General features: G+C 60.4%; 1 protein-coding gene across 1 annotated transcript; it reads left to right on the top strand.

The window, feature by feature from the left end:
• The first annotated feature begins 413 nt into the window (after window positions 1-413).
• B4GALNT4 (beta-1,4-N-acetyl-galactosaminyltransferase 4) lies at window positions 414-27808 on the top strand. The gene is made up of 20 exons (XM_074918512.1): window positions 414-564; window positions 13026-13141; window positions 15757-15867; window positions 16112-16207; window positions 16763-16853; window positions 17198-17298; window positions 18022-18089; window positions 18540-18618; window positions 19938-20004; window positions 21507-21650; window positions 21900-22009; window positions 22319-22419; window positions 22769-22851; window positions 23419-24685; window positions 24833-25140; window positions 25377-25530; window positions 25884-25956; window positions 26039-26192; window positions 26541-26667; window positions 26886-27808. The coding sequence occupies exons 1-20, from the start codon at window positions 414-416 to the stop codon at window positions 26998-27000; spliced, it is 3516 nt and encodes a 1171-aa protein (XP_074774613.1). The 3' UTR covers window positions 27001-27808.

Here is a 27808-nt window from a genome sequence, read left to right as displayed (position 1 = left end):
GGCGCCGCGCGGGGATGCCGGCCCGTTGGCGTGGAGACGCGCGGCGCCTCGGCGGGCTCCTCCCCCGCCGGACGCCCATTGGCGGCGGGCCCGCTCTGGGCGCGTCGCGATTGGCGGGCGGCGCCGTCGCTCGGGCTGAGGGGGTGTGGCCGTACCGCAGCACCCCCCCCCCTCCCCTCCGCATCCCGCCGCGGCCCCGCTCATTCATTCCCCCACCCGCGGGTGCCGGCGCGACGGGGCGGCGGCGATGCACCGGGCGGGCGGGGGGCACCGCGCCGAGCCGCGCCGCCGCCCCGCGGCCCTCGCAGCCGGCCCGTAGCGAGCGGGCTGGACGGGCGGGGGGCCCGATGGGCCGGGGCTAGGCCGGCGGCGGCGGCGGCGGCGGCGGCGGGGGGGGCGATGCGGGGGGCAGGATGCCGCGGCTCCCGGTGAAGAAGCTCCGGAAGCAGCTGAAGCTGCTGCTGCTGCTGGTGCTGCTCACCTTCGCCGTCTGGTTCACCTACCTCCACATCAGCCTGGTGCGCCAGGGCCGCGCCCTGCGCCTCCCCTTCGCCTACGGCAGAGGTAACCTGGGGGGGGGCGCGGGACATACCCCCCCAACCCGGGGTAGCAGCGGGGGGCACCCCGATCCCCATCACCCCTCGGTGCGAGCCCTCGGTGGGGTTTGGGGTCCCCCCCAAAGGGTGGCGGGTGCCCTCCACCACGCCGGGTGTCCCGAGCATCCCCCCGCCGCTCCCCGGATCCGTTCTGGACCCCCGGCTCCGTTCTGGCCCCCCAGCGCCAGACAGCGCCCCCCCCCCCCCCCCCATCCCAACGGCGGCTGTCGGTCCTGCAGGACCCCACCGCGGGCATCGCGCCCCGAACTCGCCCCTTCAGGGACCGGGGTGACCAGAGGAGACCCACAAGGGTTCCCAAACCTGTCGCGGGTTTTTTCTTCCCCCCGCCCCCCCATCCCCGCCTTGAGCGGCTCCGTCCTCGTTTTTCCACCGCCGCTCTGGCTGCGATGACAAAGAAGGCCATTTATAGCCACTCGTCGCTGTCTGGAAGGGCCAACCAAACCCTCCCATCCTTTCTCAACACTTTTTCAGCCCGTGCTTCTCTATCCGAAAAAAATCCTTCCTCCCCCAGCCCTCGGCTGACGCCCGGGGATGCCATCCGGGATGGCTAATCCGGAGGGGCAGGTGCTAGCCCTCGCCCTACGATTTGGCTTTGTGCTTAATTGCTCCTGGCTTTACCCTTGCAGACCTTGTTGGGCTGCTCGGGGGGCATAAAACTGCACGAAATACGTGCTGGCTGAAACTTGAGCTGTAACATTTCTGGTCGGACTGAACTCGCCTAGCGGTTTTTGTCCTAAAAAAATAAAAGAAATGAGAGTTAGTGTGTATTTAGGCAAGAAATGGCTTTCCCGAGCGGGTTAGGGCAGTTCTGGAGTCCAGTGAAGCATCTCAGCTGGCAAACCCAAAGTTTCCGACCGTAGCAGCAGCATGATCCTGCAAATTTTGGGGCCTTACAGTGAAATCGGGATAATGCTAATAAAGAGAAGCAGGAAATGAGGCTGCTTGTGCATCGCCTCAAAGGAGGGGTTATGGGGAGGCTGCGCCGCTTGTTTTCTTTTCTCCGCTGCAGGGTCGTGCTTAATGGAAAAGCCACAAGTTACAGAAGTAACCGCCAGCGGCTGCCCCGTGTCCCCGCAATTATCCTTGTGTTAAGGAGGGCTTAGTCCTTCCTCTTTCGGGACCAGCAGCCTTGGGCGGGGGGGTGGTGGTGTGGGGTCCCCAGCTCTGTGGCTGCCTGGCTGTGAACACCGCGGGTCGGGGTCCCTCTGGGTGTCGGGGTCCCTCCGGGTGTTGGGGTGCAGCGGCACGAGGGTGGGACAAGGTTTTTCTCCTGAGGGGGGATGCAGGAAGCGATGCTGGTCTGTTTTCGGGTGCTGAATGTGGTGGGTGCCTACTCCCGCTCTCCCCCACCGCCTCCCTATGTGCCCCGCATCCCAGCTGGCCCCTTGGGGTGCTCTGAGGGGGGCTGTGGGGTTGCTGGAGCAGTGAGGGGAAACCCTGTGGCTGTGAGCCGGAGGGGGGCTTTGGGGGAGAAGAAAGTCCGCAGGAGGCGGGGGAAAGAGGTGGGGATGGTGTGGGGGGATCGTGGCCTGGGGGGTGCCGGGCCAGCTCCGCGCTCCAGCAGCATTTTCTGCTGGTGCGGCGATGGGGTTTGGGTTTGCCCCGTGCCGTGGGGAGCACGGGGGTCTCCTCTGGCCCCGTGGGGTGTGGCGAGGTGGGTGCTTCCCCAGGGAAAGCTGGGCCTTGCCTGGTCTGGGTCATGCCCCTCTCCGCTGTCCAGGACCGGACTCCAGGGAGATGCTACCTCTTGCACTGGGACTTTCCCATCGGTGCCTAAAGCCTGGGAGAGCGTGTAGCAAAGCTGGAGTTTTGGTCTTGCTGAGCCTTTTTGGAAGTGGGGTGATGGAGAGGGGTTGGGTGGAGACTGGGGAAGGGGGTTCAGTCACCCTTGTCCTGGTGCTGCAACTCAGCAGAGAGCCAGAGTGGGAGAGTCAGGAAGCTGGTTTAGTTGGAAAAATATTGAATGGAGTAAAAAAAAAAAAAAAGAGAAAAAAAAAAAGTCAAGAAAATGCTTGGTATGAGACCTTGGAGGGAGAGTGAAGGGTTTGGGGCTGAGTGTGGGGAGAGCTGAAAGGCAGAGCTGTGCTGGAGGAGGGCTCTGGGGCAGCCCCCTCTACCCAGAGATGTTTTCCCCCTTCACCTCACTGGTGTTGAAGCCACCTTCGTGCCACGCTGGGGGAAACGCTCCCTTCCTGAGGCCATGGGGGTCCTGCCATGGTGGGCTGGGGTTTGCTCATCTCCATCTCCTGTCTTTTGCAGGAGACACCCCCCAAGCTGGCGGGGGAGTGCGGCCGGCGGCGTGCGCTGCATCCCCGACGGAAAGCAGCCGGTAGCCGATATCCCCCAGGCTTAGCGGGTGTCCCTGGGCTGGGGCAAGCGAGTGGGAGGGGAGGGTCACCGTGCCCTCCTGGCTGGCCCGTTTCCATCCTCCTCCCCAATCCATGGGGTCTGCGGGGAGCTCTGGTGTGTGGCACAGGGGTTCACTTGTCCTTGGGTGGGGAGAGGTGGCTGGGGGGGCTGCGGGGCTTCTCAGCACCACCGCAGGGGGCTGTGCACCAAAAGGTGTCTGAGATTTGGAGATTACTTTGGGGGGGGGGAAGGGCCCACTGTGAGCCAGAACCTGTCTGCCTGCTGCTGAGGATGCTGCCCAGCTTGCCTCACCTGGCAGAAGTTGTATAAAAAAAAAGGTTAATTATTCATTTAATGAAGTGTCGCCCAGCAGAGGTACCTTCTGGAGGCTGAAGGTGCAGGGCACGAGGCTTTCGGCAGCTTGGAGGGGTGTAGGGTGTGGGGGGACCAGGCCAAGTGGCGGCAGTGGGGTTGGCACGTGTTGGGGAGCACAGCAAAGGTGCGGGGTGATTATTCGGGGTGTACCCGTGTCCCCTTGGCCCAGCCGGTGTCACACATGGAGCTGGGGCATCTGGGGACTTGGCTGGGAGCTGTGCTGGTGCTGTGTCCCTGATAAAATACCCCCCCTTTCCTTATCTTCTACAAGTAGATAATTACCCTTCTCTGCCTAATTGAACACACAGATTCCTCATCTGAAATAATGAGGCCATTACGGTGTTCTCCCGGCTGGAAACCGCTCCGAGTCAATGGGGTGGAAACGCTGGCGTGCCAGGTGGAATGGAAAAAAAAGAAGAAAGGAAAGGAAGAAGGGGGAAAAAAATACAGTAAAAATCTGAAACGGCTCTTGGCAGGGGTGCGGGGCTGGTCCTGCTGCCCTGGCAGCCATCTCACAGGGGCATTGGTGGCACTGAATGAGCAGCAGTGCTGGGAGCAGGGTTTAGGGAGGGTTTTGTGGCTGGGGGAGCCCAGGACGTGCTGGAGAAGGCAAAAGCCGATTCACAGCTCAAGCAGAGCCACCTGAGGAGGAAAACCCGGCCGGGTTGTTGACACCCTTGGGGCGTGCAGCACTGCCTGGGTCCGGCTGTGCGTGTCCTTGTGAGCCTCGCCTGGCGTGCAGGAGCGGGGGACACCCCTCTGCATGGTGCTCTGAGGCAGAAGCAGGGATGGGTTGGGTGCTCCTTTGCTCAGCCCATTGCTGCCCGCAGAGCCTTGTCCTTCCCTGGGGACTGTCCTTTGGGGTCTCGCGCAGGGGGAGGAGGGCGAAGGTTTGGGATGATGCGCAGGCGTGTTTCCCCCGAGCTGCAGGGAATAACGCATCTCTCTTGGGCAGGGAGGTCGTGATGTTGCCTTTGATTTTAATTGGGAGGCTGAAATGCTGCAAACCTCGGTGGGTTTTGTTCCTTTTGTCAGGGATACCGAGAGCAGGTAGGGAAGAGGATGAGAAGGAGCCCTTTGAAGAGGAAGGGCAGCAGGGTTCATGAGGAGGCTGGGCACTGCTTTTCTTTGTCAGCATCATCCCGCTCTGCTACCCCTGCTAGAAAAGGCCACTTTCTCTGGATGGACACCCCCTCGGCGTGGGGTCCTGGTGCTGGGGATGGCTGGGCCCATCTCTGCTGCCCAACAGGGAGGTTTGGGGCGGGGGGACGGGCTGACTTTGGTGTCACTGGGGCTGTTTCTCCAGGCGGGAGCCCTGCAACCCCTGTCTTCCCTGCTGGGCTGTGGCCTGGTTTGCCCTGGGCTCCTTGCCCTGCTCCTCTCAGGTGCCCCGCTCCCCTGAATTGGCTCTTTGTCACCGCATCGGACCTGCCAAGAGTGAGCTGGATGGAAAAGGAGGCGGATGGACGGAAGGACAAGTGAGCCCTGTCCTTTGGCTGGGGGGGGCTGGGGGCATCTTGGGGCTTTTTGGCAGGTGATGGGGGAGAAGTATGGGAAAAATTTGGCATGTGCCTATTTTGGGTTGTTGAGAGGCAAAAATCTGGCTATTCACAGGCACGACTGGATTTGAACCGCCCTGTGGCAGCACCTCTCCCCAGCCAGGCAGTGACCCCCCCAAAATGTCCCCTGAAGCCAGGGAAGGTGGGGAATTGCAGGGCTTCATAGTGAAGTGAAAACAAATGGATTATGCTGGGATAATTTATCCTTAACTCTGCCCTCCTGCTGCTGGTTTGGGGGGGCTGGGGGCTGGCTGTGATGCACCTGGGCTCTGGGAGCGGTCAGAGGCCTGAGCCTGATCCTGTCTCTGCTCTGACCATCTGTCCAGGGGTCGTGGCGCGCTGGAGTGACCATGTGTGAACCCTGAGGTGCTGGAGCCCGTCCTCTTGCCCACAGTGACCAGCAAGTCAGAGCGTGGAGGGAGCCTGGTTCTGCCCCCCTGGCCGGGGAAAAGGGCTTTATAACCCTGGCCCTGGGTCCTGCTCCCTCTGCCCAAAATACTCCCAGGAGGGGAGCAGCAGCAGGGGTGCAGCTGTATTTCTGGGGATGCTTTGCCCTTTGCTTTGCCCTCCCAGGAGCTGCGTAGTCCCTCCCCAGGGAAGGGATGTTGCGGGCACGTTTCTTGCTCTGGAGCCTGGGCAGAGGGGCTGGTTCCAGCACACCTGTGTCTGTGCAGGGAGGGGGCAGCAGGTCCCGCTGGACCTCGGTGGTGGCAGGAGAAGGGAGCTAAGCGCTTCATTGCCCCTCAGCCATGGGGGCTCTTCCAAGTCTTGGCAGCTTAAGTCCTTTTTAAAACGTTAAAAGAAAGACATAAAACGACCTGATAAAAAAATATTCTCCATCCCCTTTAATGTGGGCATTTGCTGTCAATTCATTTCCTGCACTGTTTTCCTCCTCTTGGGGCTTCCTTTGAAGTCTTTTAACTGCAGAGCTGTTGATGCTCCGGGGTCACCGGTCACTGCTTCAGTGTCTGGGAAAAAGGCAGATCCCTACAGAAGGGGCCTCTGGGAAGCCCGGGGGGGCCAAGCCAGGTCTCTCAGCTCCACGGGATTTCTCCACCAGCCTTGTGGTCTCAGTGGGTGACACACGTTCCTGGTGCTGCCATTGCCCTCGGCTTCCCCTGGCCTGGAGGTGACGGCTGCGAGGGCTGGGGTAGGGATTTTTTTTTTTTTTTTATTAGGAAAGCTCTCTTCTCTGAAGGCGTAGATGCTCAGGGAGGGTGAAACGCTTTCCATGCTCCATGGTATGGGCTTTTCCCAAGCACAGGGAGCGCTTCATGTTGGTGTTTGGGGAACTTTGTCCTTCCCCTCCGTCCCCTCCCTGCACCACGGCCGGTGTCTCCAGAGCTGCAGTTTGGGAGGGGGTGAGCAGCCACCCTGAGGTATTGGTGGCTGGTTGCCTTGGCAATGGCAGGACGGGGGGATTTTGGCTGGCAAGGACATGGGGGAGCCGGGTGCTGACTGGCACGAGTGTGACGTGCAGGAGGATTTGGGGGGGTAGGATAATGAGGAGCGGATGGTCTCTGCAAAGGGGTAGAGCTCAGCCGAATTAGCTGCCAAATTGAAGATAAGGGGAAGGTTAAAAACACCCGGGGCCGGTGGAGGTGAACCAAGTGCTGGCTGGAACCAGTTGGAAAGCCAGCAGGTGAACTGGTGAACCCCACAGGCTGTCTGCAGGGCGAGTTTGGAGGCTGAAATATGTTCAGGGCGGAATGAATTCTGCCCGATTCCCAGCACGTCGCAGGCTGTGAGTAACCTCCTCCGGAGGCTGCGGCCCAGGAAGCAAAACCTTCAGGCTGCGAGCGGGTGCGGAATGAAACGATGCTGGAGCAGCTGGGGACCGGAGGCTGATGGATGCACGGTGGGGTGTGAGCTGGGGGAAATGGGGGGAGATCTGGGCCCCTCCCAAGCAGCAGCTCATGCTTCTCTTCTCTGGCGCCTGGCTCGGAGACTCTGTCTGTGCTGGAGAGCGCTGGGCTGTCAGTAATTAAACCGGTGGGTTTAATAAAAATGCCGACGCTGCCACCTTTGCTGCAGCTGTGTCTGGGTTTAAATGTCACCCGGCATCACGTTGCTGCTCGTTTTGCTCCCTGAGTCCTGTCACGGCAGGTTCAGCCCTTGAGAGGTTGAGCTCGGGGGTGGGCGGTGGGCTCGCTTTTGTGCCCCATGACAGCATTATGGGAGGATGCGCCAGGGCGTGGAGTGGTCCTGCGTGGCCGGAGGGATGCTGCCACTCACGTTGCAGGGGACAGCAGGAGCATTTGCGGCTCTCTGAGGTCCGAGGATGGGCATGAGCAGCCTAGGGAGGGTACTTCTTCTTGAGGGCTCCTGTGGAGATGGCACCTGCCGGGCATCACTCTGCCCCTGATCCTGACCTGCTTTGTGTTTTGGGACTAACTGAAGGTGGGCACAGGAGGAGAGGTCAGCATGAGCTGCCCCGGTCCTTGTCCTGGGAAGGTGTCGGGGTTGGGCTGTTCTCCTTTTCTGTTCCCTGAACCCTTGGCAGATGCTCCAGATGGTTTTCCTGGAGCTGCTGACCCACTTCCCGCATCCCCAGCATGTCTTCTGGCTTGAGTCGCTGCCGTCATCCCTCTTTCACTGTCATCCTCCCAACATGAGCTTGGTGTTCCCCTTTGGCATGGTCATAGCTTCACATGCCACCATGAGTGAGGCCCCAGCCCTTCTCTTTCCACCACCGTGCTTTTCCCAAAGGTGCTTTTTTTCTCCCACTTTCTTTGTGGGCTTGTTGGTTTGGTAGCGTTTGAGGTTTTTTTTGTCATGGGAAAGGAGGGGATGGATGTGATGGTCTGTGTGAGCAAGGGTTGCTTTACTTGCAGTGTTTCCCAGCCATGCAGACAGACTTGGAGTAGCTGGACTGGATGCCGGAGAAGCTTTGTCCCTCTCCCATTCCTCTGCATTTGGACTGCTCAGAAGCATCCCACAGGAGCTCAGAGATGAGGAGCAGCCTCGCTTGGGTGGAGGATGTCAGCTCAGACTTGGGGTACTCAGTGTGCCCAAAACCTGGTTCTCAGCATCCTGACCATTGTCCTGGTGTTTCCAGCCTGTTCCTGAGTGTTTCTCCATGGCATGGAGGTGCAGGGCATCCATCCCATCCCAGCTCCTCCCTGGCCTTTCCTCTTGGGTTTGTATCCTCTGAGGAAGGTGTGGTAGCAGCACATGCCTATGAAGGTCCCTCAGCAATCTCCTGTCTTGGTCCCAAGTTTTCCTGCAGCAGCTGGCAGTGGGAATTAAGGGAATTAATCCAGGCCCTTGGGTTTTCTAGCCTCCAAAGGCTTTGCCTGATCTTTTTGAGCATCGGGGCTGGCTGCTCAGGCAGGATCCTTCCCCACACCAAGCAGGGAGAGCTGCCCTGCGCCTGGGGCCAGCACTCAGCCCATGCCTCACCCATCACCCGGGCTCAGGGGTGTGCTGGGGGCAGCGCTGGGGTGCTGAGCAGAGCAGCAAATCCCAGGCTCGCGTTTCTGTGAGTAGTAAAACCCAGCTCTGGTTTAGAGAACAGGGCTTGGCATTGATGGGGATGCCCCAAGCTCTATTTGGGTTTCTCCTGGCCATTCCGTGTCTTCCGCGTGTGGATGGTGGGGTTGCTTCCCAGCTCATCTTTTTCCCCAGGGTTAGGGATCTAGGTTAAGATGCAGCTCTGAACACACCTGGAGGGTTTTGGCAGCCTGTTACAACCCAGTCCACCGGCGCTGCAGGGATGGACAGTGGCGAGACAGCTCGCGGCTGGGCTGGCGGCAGCTCCGGTTCGCTTTGGCATCTCCCAGCCAGTGCAGATTTTGCTGCAGGAATGGGAAGACAGGAGATCAGATGGGCACCCCAGGTTGGGATTTCTTGGAGCGCTGAGCTAAATCCAGCCATCTCCTTTTCCATCGCTCTGGTCATGGTTTGCTCCTCGGGGTAGCTGGTGGGGAACTGTAGGCTGCTGTCACCAGTGTGCCCCCATGGCACAGGGCCGTGCCCCACTGAGGGGGAGGCTGGCCAAGGCCAAGGCGACACGGGGCCTGGCAAACCAAACCACAGCTCCCGGGAGACCCCATGGGACACTTCCAAATTGCAGCTTAAATAGTGTTGGGGTTTTTTTTTTTTAGGACAACATTTTGGTGGTTTGAGCTCAGACATGACTTTTTGCATGAATATCATACTTTTTTCAGCCCTCCCTAGTTCTAGCCAGCTCATCTGCATCTTTATGAGGGCTGGGAACTTTGCAGGCAGCTGGGCTTGGGCAGGGAGGTGTGGGGCAGGCAGAGGATGGGCAGCCCCACAGAGGGTTGTATTTCAGGGGGATGCGGTTCCACGTGTCCACTCTGGAGCGTCAGTTTGGTGGGAAAGGGGTTGGAAATAGTACAGGGACCATGCCCTGAATCCCACCCAGCAATGTGCTTGGAAACTCGGGGCTGGGGTCCTTTCTCCACTCGCTGGCTGGACCCAGACACTTGGTGCCCTTCGGGGTCTCTTTTGAGAGGGAAGAGAGACAAAGGGTCCTGACGGTCTAGTGCTGCTGCCGGAGGCTTCTCCCAGGTGAAGGATTCTCACCCCTGAAGCCTCCGGGGCTCAGCATCGCTCGCCAGGACACACAGCATCAGACTGACTGCCTACCTGTGCTGAATGGGAGGATGCTGGGAGGTCCTGGGCGGTGCTGCCATCTCCTCCAGCACCCTCCCCACCGCTGAGCCAATATTCTCTGTCCCTGCAGAGTCCTCATCAGCTGCTCAGGGGTTTTTGTCCTCACGTGAGCACCTCTGAGACAGGAAGCTGAGCTGTGGCTGTACATGGAGCTGGGCAGAGTGTGCTGAGGCGTTGCCCGACCACCAGCCCATCCCGGCAGTTCCTCTCTGGTGGCTCCATCCGTGGGTGCCTGATGCCCAGCCTGTCCCACTCCACATCTCCCTGGGGAGCCACTGGAGCTTGTTGGGGCTGGAGGGCAGGAGCTGGGGATTTTGGGAATCCCAGCCCTGATCCTTTTGCGGACGCTCCCATGAGCTTCCCTGCTCTGTGCCAAGGCAGCTCGGCTTGCTGGGCCGACACTGGGTTTACCCCTGGTCTGGGTAGGTGGGGGTGAGAGCGGAGCGAGCTTGCAGGGTGTAACTGTGGAGGGGAGACACGTTAGGAGCAATTAGGAGATGCAGGAGGAAGCGTAAATGAGGGGCATCTCTAACCACGTTGGAGGGTTTGGAAAGGGTCCAGAAAGCTGCAGGAGAATTCCCGGCTCCGACGCCCAAGCGAAGAAAGGGGCAGTGTTCAGGGCGAGTGAGCTGTGCGCCGTCAGCCGAGGGCAAGAGGGGGGGACAGGAGTCTGCTGTGTGAAAGGCCCCTCTGTGCTTCCCGGCAGAGGGGGAGGCAGCATGGGGTGGGTTTCTGTGGCTGTGATAACGGGGAGACTCTTCTCTCTGGGGAAGGCATTGCCCGGGTCTCTGCACTGGGCAGTGGGGTCAGAACTTGTTCCCTTGCACACCCGGGCCTCATCCTGAGGACTGTTCCTGGCCCTGGCTCACTGCTGGAGGCTGCTGGGGCTCAGATGTTTGTGTGATGGCACCTCTGGCCCCCTCCTCGCGCTGCTCTGGAAGCGTTACCATCGCTCCCGTGCTTGCTGGGTGAAGAGCTCTTAGTGCCTCCCTGCCATCATCCCCCGGGGAATGCTGGCCCTGAGGGAGCAGGTCCCTTGCTCATCCTCCAGACACCCCCCCATGCTCTCTCACCCCTGCTTCCCACCTTTGTGTGGCTCTTTCTGGCCCCTGACAAAGGGAAAGAGGCAGGTGAGCAGAACTACTGGGTGCGGCAGTGCTGGCTGTGCATCCTGGGGGTGCTGGGGGAGCAGCTGGGCTGGATACGGCCCACGGCCTGTGCTGGAGGGTGCAGGGAGGATGTGCAGGAGGAAACTGAGCAGGGGGGGAAGGACTGAAACCCTCCTCCTCCCCGCACTGCTTTCTCCCTCCTCTTCTACTCCTGCAACCCTCTCTTGCAGTGGTGAGGTTCAGACCAAAGGGGCTCCATTTTCGGGGGGGGGAGCAAAGTGATGCTTGTTGGCACAAGGTACCCTTGCCCTCACCTTATCAAGGGTGACGTTTATTTCCATTTCCCACCCAGGCTGCTGAGGCACAGGGTGTTTGTCATAGGCTGCCCTTGCCTTTCCTATCCAATATTTAAATTACAGGGGAATAAACAACAGCACAGAAGCCTGGGAGCCTTTTTCCTGGGCTTTGCTGGTGCTTTCGCTCCTCCCAGGATGCAGGTGCCTCTCGGGGTGAGCACTTGCCTCCCCGCCAAGAAGAGAGAGGGTTTTGCTGAAGGCACATGGGTTTTGAGCCTCGGTATTACTTAAACCCCATCAGAGCAGCAGTGGCATTTAATTTAGATGCAAACTGGGGTAGGGAGCACAAGCCCTGTCCTGCTCCTTTACGGTGGCTTGAGCGGGTCCCTGGTGAGGATGGAGCTGGGGGCTGGGGCTGGGAGCTGGCCAGGGGCTCACGGCTTTGGGACAGACCCTGCGCAGCCTCGCTCGGGGGAGCGCATGGCTTTTTAACCCCTTTTGCTCTAATTTATATCACATAACCTTGCTCCAGTTTACCCAGGGCCTTGTAGCAGGGGCTCAAACCCAGGTGTGGCACCCAGAGGTAAATAAGGGGTGAGCGAGGAGGGGTGCCCGCCTCCGTTACCCCCCGTGGGTGCGGCCTGGGCTGCTGCTGGCTCAGTTTGGTGGCTGGGTCGCAGGGCTTGGCAGCGGGGGGTTAGTTCATCCTGGGGCCAGGACTTGCAGTGTGTCCCCCCCACCTTGTGCAGCACTTTATTCCTCCTCATGGCCATGATTAATCCACAAGTCAGCATCGAGGGGGGGGAAATAACACCGACCCCTGCCTTCGCAGTGGAGCAGCAGCATCTGCGGCCTCAGTGTAGCGAGGATCAGTTTGATTTTGACCGCCTGTGCTGGCAGGAGCATCCCTGGGAGGGATGGGGAGCGCTGGCCCCGGCTCTGCTCCTCCCTGCCGTGCTCCCCATCACTCTCTCAGGCCGCGAGATGAAGATGTGTGAGGGGAGGAGGGCGGCTGGAGGGAGGCAACGGGCTGCCAGGAGAGAGCCGGAGCTGCCAGGGACAAAGAATGGCTGAGAGCAGAAGAAGGGGCTTTAGAGCTTAATTTCCTGTCCCCGCGGTGGGGGTGGGAGTTGTGCTGCCATCTCCAAGGAGACGTGGGCTGCGTGGCCACTGGAATACTAATGGTGTGGGAGGGGGGAGCTCCGAGGGCACCCCGAGCTGTGGGGGGGACTCATGGGTGGCGGCGGTGGCTCTTAGACACCCGCCTCTTCCAGCATCTGCTGGGCTTCCCCGATGCCCGTTTGAAACGCCGAGCAGGCAACGACAGTCAAACAGCCAACTTCTGCCGTTCCACCGGGTTTTGGGGCGCCTGTCTAAAAAGTTTGGAGTCAGAGAAAGGGGATGTGCCCTCCACGGAATAACTAATACATTTTCCATGTCTGTGCCATTCTTTTGGGAGAAGTTGGTTATTTTGATGCTGGGAAGCGAGGGCAGTTTAAAATAAACCTGCCCTTGCAGCCCGAGGAAGATGGGTGTGAGCTGCAGAGGGGAGACCGTAGGTTGGGGTAATTAATGCAGGACACGGTAACGACGTTGCCCATGATGGGGCTGTCGGTGAGGGCTTCATGGTCGTACCTTTAGCGAGGTGTTGGGGGGTGGGAAGATGGGTTTGAGGAGAATATGTTGAGGGGGCTCGGAGTCAGTGTGCTCTGGGCAGAGCTGTGGGATGCCCCGGGAGAGCCGGGGTGGGTAGAGGAGCTGGGCTGTGTCCCCCTGGCTGGATGGGGAGCCAGATCCCATAGGAGCTTATCCTGGCCGTGTCTTACATCAAGGGCTGTGAGCTAGGCTGCGGGGGTGTAATTAAACCTGGTGCTGATGAGCTGCTGCAGGCTGCTTAGTACAGATGTAACGAGGGAATTCACAGCCAGAGCCCCTCGCTGCTGTCCCCTGTATCCCTCTCCGCTGGCAGCGCCAGCCCTTTCCTGCGCCAGGGTGAGGGGGTGTCCCCAAAAGAGGGGTGGTGTCGGGATGGGGAGGATGCGACAGGTAGTCTCACTCCTTCTCCTGCTCCCTTCGCAGATGGCGAGAGGCTGGGGGAGGTGACCGATCCCGTCAGGCGGCCGGCGGTGGCCCGGGCATCGGCGCGGCGGAGGAAAGCTGAGGAGTCCAGCGAGAGCCATGAGGAGGAGCTGATGGTAACGAGAGCTGGAGCATGGGTGGGTGGGAAGGGCCCTGTGCAGGTCACTGCTCCGAGTCCCCTCCCAGCACCAGGCCTGGTCCCGCTGAGTAGATCCAAGGATGGAGAGGGCACAACCTCTCCATTCTGCTCAGCCACCCTCGTGGTGGGTAAACAAAATCCCTGATATCCTGCTGAAACTTTGAGTGTTGTGTTTCTTGTCCCGTTGCTGTGCTCCTCTGAGAGGGGCCTGGCATCATCTTCCCTGCTGCTCTCTCTCATGGAGCTGTCTGTGGCGATACGGTCCCGCTTTGCTGGGCAAAGCCACCTCTGTGTCCTCGTGCCAACCTCCGTCTGTCTGGCCTGGACTGGAGAGCCCCAGACTGGACCCAGTGTGCCCCAGGTGGGGGCTCCAAGCAGAAGCTGGAGAGAAGATCTCTCCTTACCAAGACACTTGGCATCATAGCCACGAGGACACCCTGTTGTCACCGAGCCCTCGTTCCACACCCTGCTGTCCCCCGTTCAATGTGTTGTCACCACGAGGCTTTGGAGCAGGGCAGGCGGGTGCCAGGGGTAGGAAGCCGTGGGGTGTCCCCTGCCCATCCCAGCAGCAGGTCACTGCCAAACTGCTGCACGGCCCTGTGGCAGCGCCTTGCTCTCGGGGTGGGCATTGCTTGGGCTGTTCCCCAGCCCCAGTACTTGGAGCGTGGGTGAGTTTGTGTCTGGAGAGAGGGAGAAGCACCAAGTCCCTGTGCCAGAGCCCCCTCGGTGCCCGTCTCGTTATGCCTCGCCCTGCCCTGTGTCTTTCTCAGCCACTGCACATCTGCAGCACCCCCGGCTCTGCAATTAAAAGGCCAGTTTGTCCCCACCTTCAGCAAATAACCCACCCCCTGTTCCCAGCTGCGGGGAGCTGGGCTGTGAATAGTCTCCTCTGTTGGGGCGGGCAGGGGAAAAGTTCACTCCAGTTTGAAAGCAAACAGCCTGGCTCCAAAGGACTCCGCAAACCGGAGCAAAAAAACGCTGCTTCAAAAAAGGAGACAGAAAACTTTCCTCCTGGTGAGCTCCCACCCGTGGATCTCACTGTCAGCACAGCTGGTCCTTTCTCTCTGGGGCAGGGCAGGGTGCTGGTGGCTCGTTCCCCCCACTCATCACACCCGTGGGTTGGAGATTCGTCCCTGTCCCTCTCAGCGGAGGGACAGAGGCTATTCCAGGTGCTGGGGGTGGAGGCACGTGCGGGAAGGAGAGTGGGCATCAGGCTCAGCGGCAATCAGGCTGTGAGAAATAAGGATGGGGAGAAGCTGGGGTGCCTGGCTGGCGGGGGACAGGTGACAAGGGACAACCCCTGCGCTGCTCTCTCCCAGCTCCTCGTTTATAAGGGACAGACGGACAAAGGAGGAAAACAAGGTGCTCGGAGAAAGCCTGGGCTGATGCTGGGTGAGGATGGCGGGAACAGCATCTTGGCTTTCCCTTGGGAGGAGGGTGAATCCTTCCAACATGCATGGCATGATTACGCCACCATCCTAATAAGGTCTTTTGAGGGCACCACTCCCCTACTCCGGGTGCTAATGAGTTCATTTAGGCAAAGTTTGCTAATTGTTTCTTCGGTCCTGTGCATCCTAATGGGCTGCGCTTTGTTGATGCTGCGGCTCTTGCCTGGGCCCAGAGCCGGGCTCCACACTTGGAGGGTCAGCTCTGCTCTTCGGGGGTGCCACGGTCCTTCCCTGCCATGGGGGGTGATAGCGGGGACTCCCCCTAAGAGAGGTGGCAGGGACATCTGTGTCCCCTCAGCCCCATCCCCGGAGAGGACTGGTGCTGAGTGTGACGATGGGCTGTGACACCAGCCACGGCCCCACGTGACAGGCGCAGCTTCTCATCGCCCCAGGCAAGGACAGGACAGGACAGGGTGGCAGCTCAGCAGTCACTTTGGAGAGGGCTGGTGGCGCTTCCTGCCCCACGTGCAGGCTGGTCCCTCGTCCCTCCTCCGCCCGTGCTCCTGGGGACGTGATGGCAGAGTTGGGGCAATGCCCAGTGTTGGCACAGGCCCATTCCGCTCTGCATGTGACTGCCAACATGGAGGAAGAGGGGGATGCTCTGGGCTCCAGGAGTGCCTGGCTCTTCCTTGCCTTTTCAGCAAGCTGGGAGCAGGTGAACGCTCACCTAATCTCTCTAAATTATGGGAGACGAGCGATTGGATTAATCTAATCCCCTTCAAAGGAAGAGAGGGAGTGGGGGAACATCCCTCTTCCTCTGCCCAGGAGCGGACATAGAGATTGCTTCTGCTTTCTTGGAGATGGAGCCCAAAAGAATCCACTTCCAGTAGCCCATCAGAGCCGTTGAACATTTCGGATGAACAGAAAACTCACTGTTTTGGAGAAGTTTTTCTCCTCAGCAGAGGAAGGGAAATTAGTTTAGCTGGAACATTTTGAAACTGCTCCCCAGGACACCTTGCCAATATTCTTCTGCCTCCTGCTCCCCTGCTTTCCTTTGCCATTAGCCTTGAAAGCTTTTGTCTCGGTTTGGCAATGCTTGACATCCAAAATGAGATGTTTAGATCTAGGGAGACCTCCTGCAAGCACAGCTGGGCTGGCCCTGATTCCCCCCATCTCTCATCTCTCCCTCCTGCTTCCCTGGCAGAACGATGGACAGGACTTGGACGGGTGGTTTTCCAGAGGCCAACGCTCCAGCCAAGCCACGATGCAGCCCAAACTCAACCTGACCAAGCAGGCTTTGCCCTGGAACGAGCAGGTGGGTGGCAGGAAGCATCACGGGGAGGGTGGAGGAGGAGGTGGCCCAGCCCCACTCTGGGGAGCCCGCAGCCCATGTCCCTGTAGTGTGCCAGGCTCCAAAGTCACCTCCAGCTGTTCTCCTCCTGCTCCACCACCCGTCCTGGGGCCAGCGTGCCCGTGTTTCACCTGCCCTCACGCTGTCCTGGGTGGAGAGGGGGGACGCGAGGAGGACACCCCGCTCATCGCCCTCTCTCATCCCGCAGTACAAAGGGAAGGCAAACTTGCACGTCTTCGAAGACTGGTGTGGAGGAGCCGTGAGGCACCTGAGGAAGAACCTCCATTTTCCGCTCTTTCCCCATGTGAGTCCCAGCCTGATGGTGGTGGGTCAGAGGGAGGGTCCGCTCATCTTTCTCTGGGCACTGCTGGGTCTCCACTGGCTGTGGGCTTGGTCCTCAAGACTTTGTCTGCAAGCTTTTTCACAGAATCCCAGAATCATCTCGGTTGGAAAAGCCCTTGAAGATCCTCCAGTCCAGCCATGAACCTCACCCTGACTGTTCCCAACTCCACCAGATCCCTCAGTGCTGGGTCAACCCGACTCTTCAACCCCTCCAGGGATGGGGACTCCCCCCCTGCCCTGGGCAGCCCATTCCTCCCCTCATAGCCAGCCTAACCCTGCCCTGGCGCAGCTTGAGGCCATTCCCTCTTGGTTTTGGTTTGGTTTGAGGCAGGAAATGCCCAGCAGAGCAGGGATGGACAGAGAGGTTGGGTGGTGATGGGCCCTCCATGTCCTCTCTGGTGCCAGCAGCACAGGACCCCGGGATAACAAGGAGGAGGTGGGCTGGGGGATGTTGGTGCCAGGTATGAGCCTGGGCATGAACTGCTCATGCCTCTATGTCTGTGTCTCTCCTCCACAGACCCGCACCACAGTGAAAAAGCTGGCTGTGTCGCCCAAGTGGAAGAACTACGGGCTGCGGATTTTTGGCTACATCCACCCCTTCAAGGATGGTGAGTGATGGAGCCTGACCTCCCCCTGCAGCAACATGGAGAAGCTGCCTCCTTCTCCCTGCTTGGGCCAAGGACAGGGGGGCTCTTAGGGACAGTCCTCAAACCCCTGGCTCCCAGGGACGAGGGTCCTTCTGGAGCCAAGACCCTTTTTCCTGGTTGCTTCAGAGGCAGGCGAAGCCCCGCTCCCATCTAAGGGGGAGCCAGGACATGGGGTCTGGGGCAGCCCCATCACCTCTGCCCATCCACCCCTGTTTCCCCACCTCCCAACGGAGCACCAGGGCTGGGCCCGCGCCACTGGCCCTGCTGCGTCCCACTGCAGTGACCTTCTCCTTTGCTCTCTGCAGGGGATTTCCAGTTTTCTGTGGCATCGGATGACAACTCAGAGTTCTGGCTCAGCTCTGACGACAGTCCCTCCAACTCCCGGCTGGCTGCGTTTGTGGGCAAGGTACGAGCCCTCGTCCTCCGCCTTTTGTCTTTCCCACCCCAGGAATGCTCGAGCTCTCACCAAGAGCATCTCCTCCCTTGGGCTTCCTTGCTCCTTACTCCCAGCATGCCAGTAACCTTCCCGAGTGCCTTCTGGGGATCCCTGGTGCTCAATTAACGATGTTTCAGACCTGTGGGTGCTCTTCAGCCACCAGAAATTCTCCCTTTGCTGCAGGGGAGCGTACGGGGTCCATGTGTGACTTTGCCAGAGGCAAATTTACTGCTGCTTTGCCCCCGTGGGATATGCTGGGCTACTTCAGCGTGGTCTCATCTCTGCCTCTGGCGAGGCCTGGTTTGGCTTCTGAAGGACCATCTGCCCCTTGGTCCCATCCCAGTTATAGCTACAAAAGAACAGCTTATGTTCCAGAATAGGAGATTTAACACTTATTCCTGGATTTCCCTGGCGCTAACGTGTGTAACAGGAAACCATCATCACATCTGTGCATTGCTGGGATCATGGTGTTGTTGACAAGTTCTTGTGGCAGGAGTGCCACCAGCTGGGGACGAGCAGCCCTGGGGTGGAGCTCCCGGGATGTCCTCCTGCCCGAAGAGCCTTTCTGCAGCACAGCATAGTGCCTGATGGAGGTGGAGGAGAGATCCCACAGCTCAGTGGGGTCTGGCCCTTGTGCCTGTTTGGCCTCTGCTGTCCCTGGTGCTCACACATGCCCCTTCTTCCTTCCCCCAGCTGGGCACCGAGTGGACAGCGCCAGGAGAGTTCACCAAATTCAGCTCACAAGTCTCCAAGCCCCTCCGGTAAGTGTGTCCTTGCGCCCGCTGCCCATCCCGGGTGGCTGGATGCCGGAGTCAGAGCTGCTGGCTGCACACTGGCTCTGGCCAGCTCCTCCTCCCTGGCTATGCTCTCTGCCCAAGCGATACGTGGGGTCTGGGTGGGACAGGAGCTCAGACAAACGTGCCCCTGGTCCATGGCTTGAAGCTGTTGAGGGCTGCAGCCACCTCTGCAGAGGATGAGGTGGGGACGGGGGATCCCCCTGATCTCATGAAGCTCCTCAGCAGTGGGGTGGGGGAGCAGATGCCAACCCCGCACTGCCCATCTCCCTGCCCCAGGAGGGCTTAGCCACATGGGAGCAAGAAAGAGAGGTTGCCCTGAGACGTCTCCTCTGTCAGGGGGACTCCCATCGCCCCGGCAGCGGCAGCAGTTGGCTCAGCAATGATTTCTAACTGGCTTCCTCCCCTCCTGCGCAGCCTTATGTCCTCCAGACGCTACTACTTCGAGCTGCTCCACAAACAAGACGACCGAGGTTCAGACCACGTGGAAGTTGGCGTGAGTAAATGTACCCACCTCGGGCTCCTTTCAAGGCTTGGCCTGCCAGGAGCCGGCTCCGGGGCTTTTCCCAGTGCACGTTAAAACGCTTGATCCTGGAGCAAAGCCACGATTCCCGGCTGCTGGTGGCTCAGTCTGCAGCAGGGACGAGCCAGCGTCGCTCCAACGGAGCTGGGGCTCATCTCCAGCAGCAGCCCACCTGGCCGGCTCACATCCCAGGGCTGGTGCTGGGAGAGGTGGCCGGGGTGATGGAGTGGGGCCCTTTCTCCTTTTCCCGCTTCAAGATACCAGGAATTTCAAATCTGAACTTGCCTGCCTTGGCTGCAAAGCCTGGAGCGTGTGTGTCAGGAGCTCTGCTGTCTCTGGGAGGGGAAGGTGTTGGCTCGTTAGCAAAGGTTTCCTTTCTCCCAAGCAGTCATTAATCACTGGAGTCAAACTTGTGCCAGCAAAGCATCAGGGAGGCTGACAACACCCCTTCCTCGCTGGCCTCTCCTCCCCCTTGCTCAACCTCGCCCTCCCAGGGCTCCATCTCCTCCATCCCGATAAGATCTGTATTTCTGCTGTGAAAAACAAATAGAGGGGGGCAGAATTTTTTTTGTTCCTGGAGGGAGGGAAGCCTTTCAGATGTTCAGAAAGAAACAGCAACAACAAAAAAGCAGGACCCTGATGCATCTCTCCCTGTGGGTATTTAAGGGCTTGTCCGGACAAAGGCTCAAGATGTGCTTTTAAACTGCTCATGGTTGGATGGGTGCGGGCAGGGGTGCAGCCCCCTCCTGTCAGGGCAAACTGCTGCTAACGGCTGTTCACTGGGGGGGCAGAGGGGTGTTGTAGGGCTCTGTGCGCCTCCGCTCTGGCTCAGGCCCTCGGGGGGTGTCGTGGCCGCCCTGTGACGTTCTCCGATGTTGGAGGGGGGGGTGCGTGGAGAAGCTGCCCCGTGCCCTGGTGTTGCCCCTGCACAGCTGCCCCGTGGCTGAGCTGCCTCCTGTGATGCTGCCGATGCGGGGCTGGGGCTGGCCCAGGAGCACCCCGGTGCCGAGGGGAGAGCCCGTGGGAGCCTCCCCCTCTCCCACCACACAGCGGGTGCCTACTAATCCCCGACGGCCTCGTGTGAGGGCAGGAGATGGGCCTGGGTCTCTGCTGGGGCAGGATCAATCCTCTCCCTTGGTTCCCTCCTGCAGGGTTGGAGTTGGGATCAGTGCAGGGCAGTTTCTGGGAGCGGAGGACAGGGAGGACCCATCTGAGGGTGCCTGGGGCAGCTACATCCTGAACCCCTGCCACCCTCCCACTCAGTCTCCATCTCCTTTTATCTTTTTTTCCAGTGGCGAGTTTTCCTCCCCAGCTTGAAGTTCGAAGTGATTGACTCCTCCTACATCTCTCTGTACACAGGTGAGGGCCTTGCGTGCCTGTGGGCCGCCGCGGTGAGGGGCTGTATGTGTTGGTGCAGCCGGGGAGAGATGGCACCAGAGCCTGGGAAATCAGATCCTGAGGGAAGGTCTCGGCCTCTCAAAATCCCCCAAGCTTCTGCTGGCTGTAGGGAAGGAGGCGAGGGGCTGCGGGGGGGTTAGGGGCGATGCTGGGAGTGTGCTGTGACCCTCCTAAAAATGGGCTGCAGAGGTGATGCCATGGAATCGTGGCACTCTGGGGGCTCCGGCCTCGTCCCTGCTAATGAGATCACGGAGGCTCTGGCCTGGCCCTGAGTTATGAGGAGCTGTTGTGTAAGCAGGGATGGATGGTGCAAGGTTTAATTAAATCTATAGATCTTCTGCTTCCTGCCCCTTTCCTGGCAGCAAAAAAGGACTTGATAGATGGGTCCTGTCCCAGTGCTCGATGCGCTGGAGGGCTGGTTATCAAACATGCCCTGGAAGGTGTCAATGAGGCAGGAGGGGACAGGCAGCAGCTGGGGATCAACGGGGAGAAGAGGGATGGAGGGGTATTGCTGGTATCGATGCAGGTGCCTGTGAGATGGATGACATGCAAATAAATTCCACCCCCAACCGCTATCCATCAGCGCCAGCTCTTTCCGCTTTGCTTTGCCACTCCCTGGCTCCCCTGGACCCTGGCAGCAGCCCGGGGTGAAGCCACGTCCCTCGTGGGGAGCCCGTCCCTGTGGCCTGGAGGACACCAGCCACGTGCAGAGCATCCTCCTCCCTTTCTTTTCTCTGGGCTTTGCCGGGGGTTGCGGCCCAACCTCTGCAGCTGCGTGGAGGTGTTTGGGGAGCCCTCTGCCACAAGCAGGAGAATTTGGGACATGGGAAGGGGGTTCCTGCTTGCTTCAGGACCCACCTGGTTCCCCGCAGCTCTGCAGCAGGCAGGGCTGCCTGGAGAGGGAGGGAGCACCCTTGGGTGCTCAGGGCAGGCAGCTCCAAGCATAGCCAAGGTGACCGGAGCGAGGTGACCTCCCTCAGGGAGGTCTGGGGGCTGGTTGATAGCCAAGGACGACACGCCACCCTCGCCCTGAATAGGAGGCAAAACCAGCTCATGTTACATTTACCTGCACCTCTTCAGGGACAAACATTCACGGTTTAATTCCTGTGTCCTTGGGAGTTAAAGCCCTGGAGCGTTCCCACCCCTTGTCTTTGGTGAGCGATGCTGTAATCGGAGCTGGGGCTGCCTGGCTGAGATCAGCTGTACCCTTGTCCTCATTAGCTGATGGCAATAATCATTAGGCTGATTAGTCACGGGGGTCTGCAAGCGTGTGAGAGGGCAGGAGGAGCTGGCTTTGCCCTCATGCAAACACATTGGCTCCCCTTGTTCCCCTGGGAGCAGGAAGAATCCACAATCTGAGCTCTCTTGGTGGAGGGGATGGAGAGGTTGGGAGGTGCCACCTTGGAGGATGCTCCTGGGACAGGAGGCCCACGGGGTTCAGCCCCTGTCCTGGCCTTCTGCAGATGAGTCGTCCCTGAAGATGAACCACGTGGAGCACATCCCACAGACCTTGGCCAGCCACAGTGGGAGCTACCTCTGGGAGGCACAGCAGGATGAGCACGGGGCTGACATGCTGAAGTCTGACCCCAGGGACACCTTCTTCCTCAGTAAGTGGCTGGGACTGGGCCCTCATGCATCTCCGTGGGGTTTTGGGGGAGGCAGAAGGCAGGACCTGGCTGCCACGGGCACCCAGTGCATCCCTCCTGCCTTCTGCCCATCTCCTGGCTGGAGGAAATCTCTGCTGGTGTCTGTGGGGGGACAAGTTGGGGTGGTTTGGGCTACAAACTATAACATGGGTTGAGCTACAGGGGTGGCAGGGCACGGCCTGGGGCTGAGCTGCGGCTGCTTCTCCTCAGCGCCTGCGATCGAGGCCTCGCGAGTGGAAAATGTGCTGGTGCCCTGTGCCTACAGCCCTACCTACGTGGTGAAGGACTTCCCCATCGCCCGCTACCAGGGCCTGCAATTTGTAAGTGTCCCCGGGATGGGGACGGGGCCGTGCTCCCCTGGGAGACAGGGCCAAGCCGAACGCTTTGCCCCCACCCCAGGGCAGGGATAGTTGCACCTGGTTTAAATCCAGGAGAAAACTTTCCTCAGCATCAGGCTGAGCTTCCCCATCTTGACCTGAAAGGATTTGGGTTAAAAGCCCTGTGGGGTGTTTGGGGGTCACCTCGCTGTTGAGGGCCTTGGGTCCAGGGCTTCTAGCCCCGCCAGCCCGCACTTCCTCGGAGCAAGCCCACTGTGTGCCATGGTGACAGCGGCGTGGTCGTCTCCCCAGGTCTACCTCTCGTTCGTGTACCCCAACGACTTCACACGCCTCACGCACATGGAGACGGAGAACAAGTGCTTCTACAGAGAGTCCCCCCTCTACCTGGAGAAGTAAGTGTTGGGGAGCTGGTGTTCAGGGGTGGCACATGGAGGGGGCTGATGTCAACAGGGTGTCAAAGAGCTGGAGGAGCGGTGCTGAGATGGGGAACCCTCAGCTGTGTGTCCCTGAGCTCCGTCCCCCATGGAAGGGCCACCTCCAGGCCGGCTCTTTTCCTGTCTCTCGGGCAGCGTCAGCCTGAGGCCTGGCAGCACTCCCGGATTTTGGGAATCCCGGCTCCCTTCAGAGCCAGGCTGCAGCTGGGGACATTCCTGCGCCAGCTCACGTGTGTGCGAGCACGTCCCCTCACGCGCCCACCCCTCCCGTATCTCCGGGACCTCATCTTCCCTCTCCATCTCCCAGGTTTGGTTTTTATAAGTACATGAAGATGGATGAAGAGGAGGAGGATCCGCGCCAGCGAGCATTTCTATTTCTCAACCCAGACAGTGAGTCACTGCTGCATGCTGGCAGCTCTTTGGGTGTCTCTGGTCAGCGTGGCACGGGGCTGAGCACCCCATGTCCTCCTACACCAGCCCAGCCCCTCACAGATGCGGCTCCAGGAGCACTGGGGAGCTCGAGCAGGGCAGGGCTGCATGGAGCAGCTTGCTCAGAGCAGTCCCGCACGCTCCGTTTGCACCCATCCCTCTTGGCTCCACCGCAAGGTGCTGCAGGATGCTGGGGTTGGGATTCACCCTCCCTGCTTCTTGAGGACCCGCATCTCCTGGGTTGGCCTGGTTAGGGGGCAGCAGGATGTGGCCAGATGCAGTGTGGAGTTGGGGGGGGGTGTCTGCAGCCAAGGTTTGGGGGGCTTAATGGGCAGAGCCTGAGCTGCCAGCCCCACTGAGCGTTGCTCAGTGCCCGCCAGCTCCTGGGCCTCCTCACCCAGAGGCCACTCACAGGTTCATCTCTTGCTGCAGACAAGCTTTGCCCCCTCACCTTGGGCCAGCATGCTGCAGGGGCTGTGCCCAGCGGCTGGGACACTCAGGGTGTTTATCTCTGCCTTTACTCCCTAGACTTCCTCGAGGATGAGGAGGAGGAGGAAGGAGTGGACAGCCCTGAGCCCACAGACCCGCCTCCTGAAGCCAAGGAGAAGGGCTTCAGGCCAGTACCTGGAGCCAGAGGGAAAGAGAACCCGCCAGTCACCGGGGATTACGGAGACGACCTGGACTATTACAGCTTTCGCCGCAAGCAGGGCCAGGCCCGGGAGGAAGCGGGCACGCCTGGGCAGCCGGGAGGATGGGGCACGTCCCGCCGGGCCAGCGCCAGCCCAGCGGCCAACCTCCAGGACCTCCGCGGGGAGGAGGATGTGGGCCCTGTACTGGAGCAGGTCCATGGGCGGGTGCTCAGTTGGTTACCCCAGGATCCCGGTGAGGGTGAGGAGGATGAGCTGGGGCTGCTGGTGTCTTCAAAGCATGCTGGGGCCCTGAGCCTCCAACCCCACCTCTCCGTTCCCATCTTTGGTGGCAAAGCCAGAACGCCGGGTCCCAGCAAGGTGGCAGCACCCAGGGAGGAGAAGAAGCCCCGGAAAGCCCAGGAGAAGGTTTATGTGACCAGGCTGCAGCCAGGGAAGCGCAAAGCCCCGGCACAGGAGCCGGCCTTCCCCAGCATCTTCCTTTACCCAAAGACTCTGAAGAAAGTCCACCTGCGCTCCAGGACCCCTCAGAAGCACCCCATGGCCTCCAGCAAGCTCCGTGCCATCCCTGGCCGCCGCAGCCCCTGGCTCCTGAGCAACCTCTCCAAGGAGAGGGATGCTGCCAGGCGGAAGAGTGCCCGTACGGGTGGCAGGAGGTGGGAACGGCTGCCCAAGCTGGGCACCGAGCGGCGGGCACTGCCCAGCCTCCTTGCCCTGGGGACCGAAGGGCTCTTCAGCAGGGAGACCCACGAGGACACGACTCCTGCCCCAGGCAAGATGGCGGCCACTGCCGCTTACAATTCCTCCGAGGCGGCCCGCTCAGAGGGGCCGCGGGTGACATCCTTTCTGAAGATGTCAGAGACGACGGCATCCCAGCGGGAGGAGGGAAAGGGCCAGGAGGAAGAGGAGGAAGAGGAAGAAGAGGTGTCAGACTACAGCTACGAGACTGGGGAGCTGCAGCAGAGCTGGCTGGAGGACTCCATCAACTGGCAGAGGACGTTCAGTGTCAGCTCAGTGGACTTCGAGCTCCTGCGCTCTGACTGGAACGATCTGCGCTGCAACGTGTCAGGCAACCTGCAGCTGAGTGAGAGCGAGGTCGTCGACGTGGTGGCACAGTACATGGAGAAGCTCAACGAGAAGAACGGAGGGTAGGGAGGGAGTGGGGCGCAGGTGGGAGGTGCCTTCCCCCTCCCTGGGGCTGGGTGAGCTGGATGGTGGGTTGGGGCCAACCCCGTGAGCAGGGGAGCTGTGGGGAGCAGAGCTGGCGTGTTCAAGCCCTTTTCCTGTCCCCGTAGCATCTACACCCTCCTGAGGATCGTCAACGTGGAGAAGCGTCGGGACACGGCGCGGGGGAACCGCTACTTGCTGGAGCTGGAGCTGGCGGAGCGGGGCCAGCGGACGGTGCGGCTCTCTGAGTACGTCTACGTCCTCCTGCACCAGGGCAAGCAGGATGACAGCGCTGAGGCCAACCCCGACGGGCCAGCCCCAGGGGCCACTGAGCCCCAGCCGAGCCCCTGGAGCATCCTCTACGGGAAACCCATTCTGTGCCGGCCACTGCGGCTCAGCTGGAAGCAGGATGTCATGGTGCACTTCGTGGTGCCCGGTAGGTGACAGCAGGACGTGGCTCTCTGGGGTCTCTGCTGCTCCCTCCACCCTCAGAATCCTCCAGCAGGAGGAAGGCAACCCCTTTGCATGCTCTGAGCTGGCCCAGGGGGGTTATCGCTTCTCATGAAATGCTGAGGTGGTTGCGTTCCTGCAGAAGGGGTGTTGGTTGGGGAGGGGGTTCCTCTCGGGCCCCCCGTGGTGAGCCTGAGGGATGTTTGTGGCTGTGTCTGGCAGTGAAGAACCAAGCCCGCTGGGTCCAGCAGTTCATCTCTGACATGGCCCGCCTCTATGGGGCTACGAAGGACACCAACTTCAACGTCATCCTGGTGGACTTCGACAGTGACGACATGGATGTTGAGAAAGCCCTGCAGGATGCCCGACTGCCCCGGTAACCCCCTGCGCGAGCTCCAGCTCCCACCCCTCTCCCCAGAGGCTGCCAGGGGGTCTGTGGGCCTGCTCCTGGTGGGACAGGCCATCGTGGTGCTGCTCACGTGACCCACGCTCCTTCCCCAGCCCGGCCCAGGTCTCTGCCTCGCTGCCCCTTGTCTCCTCCTTTTTAGGGGTTTAAACTTGTTTTCCACGCAAAGGAGTTGGGGATGCAGGAACCTCCTCTCTGCAGGGGGACCCTTGGCACGAGTTGTCGGCACCTGAGAGTCCCCTCTCCTCACTGATGGTCTCTGTCCCACTTGTGGCCATGTCCCTTTCGGTCACCAGCCCTAACCCCGTGTCCTCTGTCCTCAGCTACCAGTACCTGCGGCGCACGGGGAACTTCGAGCGCTCAGCTGGGCTGCAGGCTGGTGTGGACACAGTCGAGGTGAGCCGGAGGACAGAACCAGTTCTTGCCTCAGTGCAACTTTTTGCCCTGATCCTCTCCCTTGTCTGTCCCCCTCCTGCAGGACGGGCACAGCATCGTCTTCCTCTGCGACCTGCACATCCACTTCCCCCCCAATATCCTGGACAGCATCCGGAAGCACTGCGTGGAGGGGAAGCTGGCCTACGCGCCCATTGTCATGAGGCTGAGCTGCGGCAGCTCCCCGCGGGAGCCCAATGGTGAGCGCCCTCCCCTCCACCTGGAGAACGTCCCCCACCTGCCCGGGGGCAGCCGCCGTGCTGGGTTGGGGTGGGATGCGTGGGGAGAATGGGTTGGTTTTGCTTCAGAAAGGTGGGATTCAAGCCCAGGGGAGCTTGAAGCACACTGGGTGCGATGCTCCCTGAAAGTGGGCTGTCACCTGGTGCACCCCCACAGTGGCAGTGACGGGGACAGACCCAGGAGGGGGGGAAGAGGGGCTGGGACGAGGCATTTCTATGGTTCCCAGGCAGCAGGGAGAGTGAAGAGGTGACGGCCTGGGGATTTGGGGTCCCCCCTCACCCCTTGCCTCATTGCTCTCCCCCCTCCAGGCTACTGGGAGGTGAATGGCTTCGGCCTCTTCGGCATATACAAGTCGGACTTTGACCGTGTGGGAGGGATGAACACGGAGGAGTTCAGAGACCGCTGGGGCGGGGAGGACTGGGAGCTCCTGGACAGGTGAGACAGGGGGTCCCTGGCAGCCCCCCATCCCCCCAGCAGGGCTGGCCACGCTGACTTGGGTGCATCCCTCCGGGGAAACATGCTCTCCCCTCCGCTAGGCTGGCTCAAGGCTGGGGCGACGCGGTGTCGAGGGGGTAAAGCCTCCCTCTGGGGGGGCTGCATCCATCCCCTCCCACCTCCCCCGAGCGTCTGTCCATCCATCCGTCTGGCTGCAGGGTCCTTCAGAGCGGGCTGGAGGTGGAGCGCTTGCGTCTCAGGAACTTTTACCATTACTACCACTCCAAGCGCGGCATGTGGAACGCCCGCATCAAGAAGCCACCCAAGGACTAGCAGCACCCCAGCCTGGCCCGAAGCCCCCGACGCCCCCGTGCCCGCCGGAGGCAGGTCACCGCCGGCCCCTGCTGCGCCCCGGCCTCCGCTGACATGCCTCGGTGCCGGCACGGAGGTCACCCATAAACAAACCGTGGTTATTTTGGGGAGGGGAGGGGGGGAGCGGGGAGGGCAAAAGCGGGTGGTGATTTTTTTCTTAAGGGTCTAATTTCTTAGTCAGAAATGAATTTATTAACTCATTAGCACCGGGACCGTGGGCACCCTGCAGTCGGGAGGGGTTAAAGCCTCCAGGCTGGTCCCCAGCGCCGGTGGGTCCTGGGGGGCTGTGCCGGGCCGGTGCTGGTGGCGAAGTGGTACCCGAGCTCACAGCCGGCACTGACTCTGCTGGGTCACCCCCCTCTGCCCCCAAAATTCCCAGCGCCTTATCCCTGCGCCAGGCTGGAGAGCTGAGCTTTTTGGGGTGGTACCAGTACCCACAGGGGTGAGAAGAGGGGTACGAGCCCACTGGGGTTGCCCAAACCCTCCTGCTCCCCTCCCTGGGACCGGCTGTGGAGGGGAAGGGAGGTTTTGGCTCATTGGGGTGGGGGGCAGAGCCCCTTGGCACGACGGGCTGGCGCTGCCTGTGCCTGGGGGGACTGGGTGGGGAGGGGAAAGGGCAGAGCCTGGAGCAGGTATGGGAGCAAGGGGAGAGAGCAAATGACGTTTCCAAGCTAATTTCTGTGAAATTATGAGGTAGGAAGCTGTTTTCAGGAAGTTTTGTCTGGTTTGGGGTTTTTTTTATTCTTAAAAAATAAAATGAATGTCTTGG

Source organism: Athene noctua, chromosome 14 (assembly GCF_965140245.1).
Source record: "Athene noctua chromosome 14, bAthNoc1.hap1.1, whole genome shotgun sequence".
NCBI classification, from domain to species: domain Eukaryota; kingdom Metazoa; phylum Chordata; class Aves; order Strigiformes; family Strigidae; genus Athene; species Athene noctua.
Note: the sequence above shows the minus strand (reverse complement) of the source record. Positions and strands in the feature narration are given on the sequence as shown.

Bases quoted from the DNA above. Each gene is read 5' to 3' on its own strand.
- B4GALNT4 (XM_074918512.1), top strand. From the start codon at position 414: ATGCCGCGGCTCCCGGTGAAGAAGCTCCGGAAGCAGCTGAAGCTGCTG. The intron at 26,193-26,540 runs GTGAGCGCCCTC...TCCCCCCTCCAG, and splicing joins CTCCCCGCGGGAGCCCAATG to GCTACTGGGAGGTGAATGGC. The intron at 26,668-26,885 runs GTGAGACAGGGG...GTCTGGCTGCAG, and splicing joins GACTGGGAGCTCCTGGACAG to GGTCCTTCAGAGCGGGCTGG.